This window comes from Carassius auratus, chromosome 34 (assembly GCF_003368295.1).
Source record: "Carassius auratus strain Wakin chromosome 34, ASM336829v1, whole genome shotgun sequence".
Classification (NCBI taxonomy): domain Eukaryota; kingdom Metazoa; phylum Chordata; class Actinopteri; order Cypriniformes; family Cyprinidae; genus Carassius; species Carassius auratus.
In genome coordinates this window covers 14,478,242-14,487,154 of record NC_039276.1, presented here as the reverse complement: position 1 = coordinate 14,487,154, position 8,913 = coordinate 14,478,242, and the positions used below count along the sequence as shown (strand labels likewise).

Here is an 8,913-nt window from a genome sequence, read left to right as displayed (position 1 = left end):
AATTTTAAATTTTGCCATTGCAAAGTGGAGTGAGGCCTGACCTCTGCAGGTAGAAGGTAATCACTGCACTTTAAATAAATAAATAAATAAATAAATAAATAAATAAATAAATAAATAAATAAATAAATAAATAAATAAATAAATAAATAAATAAACCTGCTTGCGGTTTAGCGCTGTTATTTCAAAATCCTAGAATATAATATAGATTATTATATTTTTGGATCACATGTGAGTAAATGAAACATTTAAATGAATGCATGCTGTAGTTGGATGATGCTGTAAAACATCTCAGTAATGTGTAGTTTCCTGTCAGTTACATAACAACATCCTGTTGTTGAATCAGTTTAATGAGAGTCCTATTTCTTAATCTTTCTTAATCGTCTTTCTTATAAGTTTCATATTATTCGTGACTGTTACTGAGATGTCACTCATATAGTGTTGCATGATTTGTGTTTCAGCTTTATGGGAAAACCCCGGAGTATGAAAAGACATGTCACTGCAAAGCACACTAAAGTTATGCCTTTGTTTTGAAACTTAGATGGCTTCGCTTGTAACAGGTTTTTCAAATTGACTCTAGGTGAATGCAAATTGTTTGGTGCCTGGTGAGAGATTGCGCTTGTGGCATCTCAATAATTAGCTGAACGATAGCAGACAGATTTTTTTCTCTTGTCTCTGGGACTTTTTGACCAGTGATGAAAAAAGCAGCAGATAAGATTAAATGTTTTCCCTCAGAACTTGATGGCCATAAAGAGCAGTATTTTAGCCACCTATATCAAAAGCCATTCCATTGCTTTATTTATCTATTTTTGTAAAGAGCTTCAATATATATATATATATATATATATATATATATATATATATATATATATATATATATATATATATAGGGCTGTCAATACATATATATTTTTTATGAAATTAATTTCTGTGATTAATCGCACACTTCATGAAATTAAGCATTGACCATTTATCTTGTTTCAAATCTTTATTTTGTTTATCATTTGCTATATTCAGCAAAGTAAGCCAAAAGATTGAAGGGTGATTCTCAAAAATCAGCATTTTCTGCAAGCTTTTTTCAAGATAAATGTAGATGTCCAAAAAAAGACTCCAAAAGAACTCCAAAACTTAAAAAGGACACCAAAAAACCAAATGGTATAAGGAGCCCATGTAAGCACATATGAAAGAAAAATAATATGCTTAAAAAATAAATAAAAATAAAAATGGGATTGCATGTGTACAGTGCAACAGCAAATTGCTTTTTTACATTTTAGAGAAGTAAAGTTTCAATACCGAATGTGAATGTGTTCATGTGTTGAAAATCCGTTCAGCTCGACGATAAAGCATATATATTTAAAGCAATGATTCCCAACCAGATCAGGATATAGATTAAAAATGAATCATTGTTAAATGGCTACTTTGTGCTGAATCACATCCAGTGTAATCTGGTTTGTTTCAAAACCTTGTTATGTTTCTGGTTGAGACTTTAGATACAATGAAACAATGGCATTCAACTAAAAGCAAATGTATTCATTGTAAACATGTGTTAAGGCTTATGAAGTTGTTGGAATGGATCAGATGGTGTATTCGCTGGTTTGGCAACTGATTCAGCATTGTTGAGAATGTAAAGTATGTACCTCTTGCACTTTAGTCCTGTTTGACTGGAGCTCTATTAGTCTACAGAGAAAGCAAAGTGAAAATCATATACCAAATTCATAGTCTTTACTGCATCACAGTGTCACCAGGGCTACAATTCCGTCCTACACTGAGCTCAAAAAGAAAGGGTCTGCTTAGTGGAAGCAGAACACAAACATACAAATGTAGTCAGAATCACTAAGGCTCTCTCTTACCCCTGTGGGACACTGACTGTCAAACAGGAAGTGTACGGACTCCACTGGACAGGTCTGGGATGAAATAGGAACTTCTGCAGACAAGGAATGTGCGGAATTCCTTAGTCCTAAAGGGTTCCGTCCTCCACATGACCTTTAAAGGTCAGTAAATTCCCTCTATCTCTCAATTTGTTTTTCTACATTTTACTGGAGTAAAATTGACCACAAAAGAAAACAAAGATTATTAAAACTATATTGGATAACAGTGTTTTTTTTATTTGAGAGGAAAATTACCCCTAATATTTTTAATGATTTTGAAAGAAACATCTTATGACCACCAAGGTTACATTTATTTTATCAAAAGTAGAGTAAAAAGAGTTATATTGTGTAATATTATTAAAATTTTAATAACCATTCTCTGTTTAAAACTGTAATTTATTCCTCTGTTGGCAAAGCAGCCTTTAGCGTCATGATCCTTCAGAAATCAGAGACATTCAGAAATTCAGATACATTTCTTAATATTATCAATGCTGAAAAGAGTTGCACTGGCTAATATTTTTTTTTGTGTAAACTGTGACATATTTTCACAGGATTCTTTGATGAACATACATTCAAAAGAACTAAATAAATGTATTATTGTAAATAAAATATTTGTAACATTACAAATGCATTTAGTGCCACAACTGAATGTGTCCTTTCTGAATATCTTTTTTGTTTTTGCTTTATTTTTATTTATTTATTTTTTATGTTGCTGATATCAAACTCTTAAACTGTAATTTACATGATTGGGGTCTCTGGGACACCAAACATTAAAAACAGCTACATGAATATTTATTTATAATAAATTGTTGAATCACTTCTCTAGAAACCCCTGAAACTGCCCATGTACCTTCAAGATAGATCCTTTAAAAGTCATTGCATCCACAAAGAAATAAGGAAAAAGAAAAAACACACTGTGCTTTGTGATATAAATTATTTATTTACATTACAGAAAAAGGACCCCATCAAGACAAACAAATTAACTATTGGAAATATTACCCATACATAACCAAATAACAGGACTTGTCCTATCATGGCGTCCTAAAATTCTCTGTTTGTGTCCTGTGCCACAGGTGCAAGGCATCATGTGTAGAATCCATCGTCCTCTGATACATCTGCACCATCGTCCTCCATCCCATCATCCAGCAGGATGCAGTGTCTCTGTGGGGACTGAGAGCAAGTTTCTTATTTCCTGTCCTCTGTCCAAACTACGTTTCCCATGATTCTCTGCTCACGGGCTCAAATGAGGCGGGTGGAGGCGCGCAGGGTATTTTCAGAGTTGTAGTGCATTGTGTTCTGCTTCTGTCGGTTGATTCTGTTGGTCCGAGGGCACTTCCTGCAGAGGAAGGAAGCAAAAGGACATCCTTATCATACATATAACTTGCTTCCACCAGGCAACTCTTTAAGTTATTTTTTATTAAAACAATATATATACTTTTCTGATGTGTAAGTAAATATTACAGGAGATGGGTGAGTTATTTAGTGCTGCTAATGCACACACACCCTTCAACCATGACCTTTCATGGAGTGTAAAGTTATTCTGCCGGCAGGAAGTCTCACTCTATGAAGAGCTGCGAGTGTGTGCGATCTACCCAGAAGGTAGCTGTCCTCTGCTTTGCTTCGCAGTAGCACATCGTGTGTGATGTAATGCTATGGTTTGTGTGTTTGTACTCACCTGGTGATACACAGCACCACTACACATATGATGGCCACCTGCAGAACCCCGATGACAGACGCGATGAGGACATAGCGGAGCTTTCCAGAGCCAGGCACCACATACAGCACATTATACTCCTTAGTCTCGCACTGTGGACCACTGAATCCTGAGTGACAGCTGAAGAAAAGAGGAAGAAACACAGCGTTATATGCTTATTAGATTAGATGTGTGTGCTTTAGTCCTCTGTTGATTTATACAGGTTGTTTTAAAGAGTCTACTCTCTCTGTAATATCTGTGTTCACACACATACTTCAGTGTTTCTCGCTCTTAGAGTCGTTCCTCTGAAACACCTGCTGTTGTACTGCAGCACCTGCCAGAGAGACTCCTGTTCTGTCTTATTATTTCTCTCTAGTCCCTTTTCTCTTGTTTATCTGCGACTATTAATATGAGTTTCAAAACTTGAACAGCCAATTATTTTTTATAAGCTGATGTGTGCAGTTTCCCTGTTTAATACCTTCCTCTGTCCCAGTTTAATCCGTAGAGATGACTTGTACATTTAATTTCTTAAAAAAATTAACAATCATACAGTAACATTTGAAGATTTTTTTTTTTTTTTTTTTGCGAAAGCACCATTTATTTGTACTACCAATAAAGACTAAGGTTAATATAGTTAACTAAAGCTAAAGCCATAAAACTTAAACATAATTTTATTTCCACTGGTTGCCAAGAAAACATACCCTATTTTCATTTAGTTTAAATAAATGTAACTAAACAAAGCACTACAAGCATAAAGACAAATTCAGACACCTAATAAAAACTATAATAATATATAAATTATACTAAAATAACACCGAAGAAAGGGGAGTGTTTGGAAAAAAAATTTTTTTTATGAGGCAGCTCTTAGTTTGAACACTAGGGGGAGATGCAGATCTGTGATACAGTATTGCATTCACAATCAAAGGTGTATGCCTAACACACACACTTTTTCACAATGTATTTTTGTAGATAGGATACACCCTAATGAGAAACATTGTGTGTGTGTGTGTGTGTGTGTACCTGCAGGAGGGTGCTGAGAGCATGTTGGGATATTCACAGTCTCCGTGAACACAATAGTTCTTATAGTGCTCAGGGCAGGGGATGTACAGCCCTCTCGCCACCTCTGAAACCTCAGGCTTCTCCTCTAGAATTCAAACATAGTGGGTCAGAACAGCTCAAATTCAAGGGCACTTCGAAATTAAAACTAACTTCTTGTAATTTAACACCCACCCACCTGTGTAGTCTGTCCTGGCATATTGTCCGTCTCCTGCTTTGGTGCCTGTAATCATGTCGCCTACAAGATAGGAATGAATTCAGATGTTAAAATGAACAGCTCTGCTGGTTACATAATACAACCCCCTCCCCCATTTGTACACTGTCATTTTGAAGATGATATCAGGGAAATTGCTATATTCCAGAGACTAATGATCATATAAACATGAATGTACTTGATTATATAACAGTGATTTATAATGTTCATCTTTACACGAGTTCTGCGTTGTTGTCTTATATAAATGCAAATTGAATGGAAGAAGGCATCATGTAGCAATGTAAGAAATTCCATAAAGCAATGATACATGTTTGTTAATCTGCTCTTCTTACCCTGGCAGTGACCCAGGAACTTGACTTCGATTCGTTCCTGCCGCTGACACGACGCCTCTTTCACCTGGCAGGGGTTGTCATAGGACCGGCCGTCTGATGCGCACACGGGGTTAAAACTGATGTGGGAGCAGTCGATGTTACAGACGCACCTGTGTTGTGAGAGACCGCATAATAAAAGGCTGATTACTGACAAATCAAAGACCGTGAAAAAGATCATTAAGCAAGTGTCACACCTTGTTTGATCAAGCTGTCAGCTAAGAATAACTTTACACACATCCAAACTCGGGACTCAAAGTAATTGCTGGAGGGGATCTGGTGTTTACTTCTGATAATGATGTAAAAATTTCACTATTCAATTAATATTTTTCAGGGCCTCTTTGGAAATAGTACAACTTTTTTGGCCCTTTACCAGATTTTATTCATATATTAGGAGAATCAACAGATTGTAAGGCTGGCCAACCAAATGAACAGTGGGGTTCAATCCAGGCACCTCAGCTCTAGAGATGGGAAACAATGTATATTAACAGATTCATTAATCAATTCTGATTGGATTATGAAGTTAAAAGTGTGTACATATGTGTTCCTGTGGCTCAGTGGTATTGCATTAGCAGCATGAAAGGTTGTGGGTTTGATTCCCAAGGAATACATGTTAGGTAAAAAATGTTAGTCTGAATGCACTGTATGTCGCTTTGGATAAATGCATGAATATAAAGGACAATATTTTAGATTGGTTCAAAGCAATAACTCTTTTTGAACTATTTATAAAAAGAATAAGCTCATAAGAGTCACTGGTTTTGTGAATTGGCTTACACTGATTTAGCTGTGTAAGAGGTTAGCTCATCAGTTTAAATTAAACTGCGCTAGTCATATTGCTTTGTTTTTGCATGTAGTCTGTGAGGAAAACTTAATAGAGAGACTTCATTTTGTGGTACACCATCTTTTTAAAACATCACATTAAATATAGATTTGAAGAATAATAAAACAAATCAATCAAACTGTTTATGGCATGCAGCAAATTAACTTATGCTATGCTATCATTCAAATGTTTGGGTTCGAAAAGATTTTTACTTTTTTATGTTAAGGTTATAAAGGCTGCATTTATTTAATTAAAATACTGTAGAGATAATATTGTGAAATATTTTAAATCTAAATACTAATATATTCATAAAATATTAATATATGAATAAAAATATAATATGATCACTCAGACATCATTCTAATATGCCGATTAAGAGCTGAAGAAACAGTTCTTATTATTTATAATGTTGAAAACCGTGTTTTTTTGTTTTTTTTGTTTTTTTTTTAAGTATACAGCACAACAAAGAAAAATATAAATAACATCTTAACAGTAAATTTTGTCCCACAAACAACATGCTTGCCAGGAAAGGATAGTGTTAAGTATTCAATTTATTCTGTTGCTGAACGATTCAATCAATCAAACGAACACTTTTTTATGTCTACAATAAAACTGCTTTTGTAAAGAGCCAGTTTTGCAAAGGGTGAACTCTACAGACTTAATAATGTACACCTCTCTGTCATGTATGAGTGTGTTAAGCTTAGCATTTTCACAAGCATCCTGCGCGACTACAGCCTTGCAACATACACAGAATACAATGGTAAAAAATACTGGCCCCCTTTACAAAAGGTCTTCATCAGTGGGAACCGCAACCTCGCACAAACATTAACTGACATTCATAATTGCCCATTTGGCTTGCGGCTGGATGAATAACCATTAGAAACAGATTAACACCAACAACGCTTTTATGATGTGACTGCTCTATAAATGTTTACAAGGGTGTCAAGATTGCAAATGTAATGAGTAAAGTCTGTTTTTCATCTTCTGTATCAGCGTGAAGCTAGAAGGGAAGGCTCAAAAATGAATTTGCACGAGATCGAACTGGATGCTGGAGTTATTTTCAATCTATAGCACATTCCTGAGTCAATCTTCGCAGGGCCTTAATGACTAGCACAGAAGACAGGCTTAGCAACTAAAGCACTGCGAACACATCAGTGGAGAATATTACAACGATCTGTTTCAAACGAGAAATGATGAGTTCTGACACTTTGATGTTTCTTCACTCGTTTTAATGGCTGCTCTTATTTAAATACCTTCATTAACGACATTAATGAGCACTTATGTGCGTATGTACAGATGAAAGGTGATGCACTTCTGAGAAGAAGACAAAGACGGATTGAGTCCTGGACAAAGTTTTTGACATTTGCAACAGGAACACATGTAGCCTTTGCATTTGTGTGTGAACCGGTCATTCATTTCTGCCTGAGAGAATCGAAAACCTGTCAACTAGTCTTCATTGTGGATGTTCTGTGAGTGTGTTTGGTATATCAGTATTTCTCAAAGGAGTTGACAAGAATTTATTAAGTCTGTATTTTCAATGTTAAGGTTTTTCTGCTAGAATTTCTCTCTTAAGTCTATATGTGTTGTGTGTGTGCCACGGCAGGAACATATTGAGCAGAAATGACAATTAAACTGCCGTCCCCACTCATTTCTCGCTGCAGCAAACCGATGACAGTATAATTATAAATCTGTCATTATTTTTTTGTGTATGTGTTTTTTCTTCAGCTTCCCTTTTTCATATTTTCACCCCGCCAGTGAGCTTTAGTGATGTACTGAGCCGTTTTGTATTCTGGCACTACTGGAATAATGTAAACTGACTACAAAAGTGAGATAAAAATATCTGTTTTAAATAGAGACATTGACTGAACTGAACTGTGGCGTGGAGTCAACTCAAGGGCAGCTTTGATTGTTTGCCATTGCTAATTAAGATCTGTAATGCATAGTAATTTAGATACATTCCTGGGAACGTTGGATGTTAGATAAAAACAAACAGGCACAATGATATTGAGATGTATTTATTGTGAACCAGTACTGCTCTCTCTTTCTCTCTCTCTCTCTTTCTCACTCACACACACACACTTGCTCTCTAGTATGACCGTCTGTAGTGATCATAAAGTCTAATGTGTCTTGAGAGCATGAATATTTAATGTCGCCTCTCACATTCTCTATGCATACACACAAATTGCAAATGCACTGCATCAACAACAACAACAACAACACACACACACACATACACACACACATCAAAAACTTCCAGTAGCAAATCAAGTAATAATGGCTTTGCAACTGAGTCAAACCGAAGGGTTGAGATTTCCTTGGATGGTAGCCTCTGTGTGTGCGTGAGTGTGTTTATCTTGTTGAGTGAGGGGATATGTCTTATTGATTTGTAAAAGCCATGTGGTTTCTGTGTTATCTAAACTTTTCCAGCATGGCCTGTGGGCTTCTTGTCTGTCAAGCTGCTCCTTCCTTCCACACTTTAGTCTCTCTCTCTCTCTTTCAATGGAAGGATTATGATGACTGAGTCTGTACTTTGTGAGAATTAGTCTTGGGTTTGTATCTGTGATAGTTCGATTAGGATAGATGAGGAGTTTTGGCTTTTTGATTCCAATGTTTTAAATGTGTGACTTAGTTTATGCATTCATTAATTCATCCATTTCAAGCTTGTTTATAAAAAAAAAGTATGTATTATGCTTGTTTTTTATTTTATGTAACATGCATTTTAGTATAAAATCTCATGGTTCCTCCCTGGACCATGCGGCCCCAAGAAGGATTTAAGAACATTATTTAAAGGGGTCCTATTATGCTCTTATGCAAATTCTTGATCTTGTTTTGGGGGGGTTCTTTAAGCACAGTATTATAGTACTGACAAAATCCAATATCTGTCCGTCTGTCGGTAT

The 8,913-nt window shown here is 35.7% G+C and overlaps 1 protein-coding gene across 2 annotated transcripts in view; it reads right to left on the bottom strand.

Annotated features, from left to right (window-relative positions):
* Positions 1–3,058: 3,058 nt before the first annotated feature.
* Positions 3,059–8,913, bottom strand: part of LOC113053265 (tomoregulin-2-like) — a 53,372-nt gene continuing 47,517 nt past the window's right edge. For both annotated transcript variants that reach the window (XM_026218144.1, XM_026218143.1), the window contains exons 6-10: positions 5,161–5,309; positions 4,793–4,852; positions 4,579–4,702; positions 3,541–3,699; positions 3,059–3,201 (exon numbers count right to left, since the gene is read on the bottom strand). In XM_026218144.1, the coding sequence (XP_026073929.1) occupies positions 3,105–3,201; positions 3,541–3,699; positions 4,579–4,702; positions 4,793–4,852; positions 5,161–5,309 (589 nt within the window). In that variant the 3' untranslated portion in view covers positions 3,059–3,104. The remainder of the gene's footprint in view (positions 3,202–3,540; positions 3,700–4,578; positions 4,703–4,792; positions 4,853–5,160; positions 5,310–8,913) is intronic.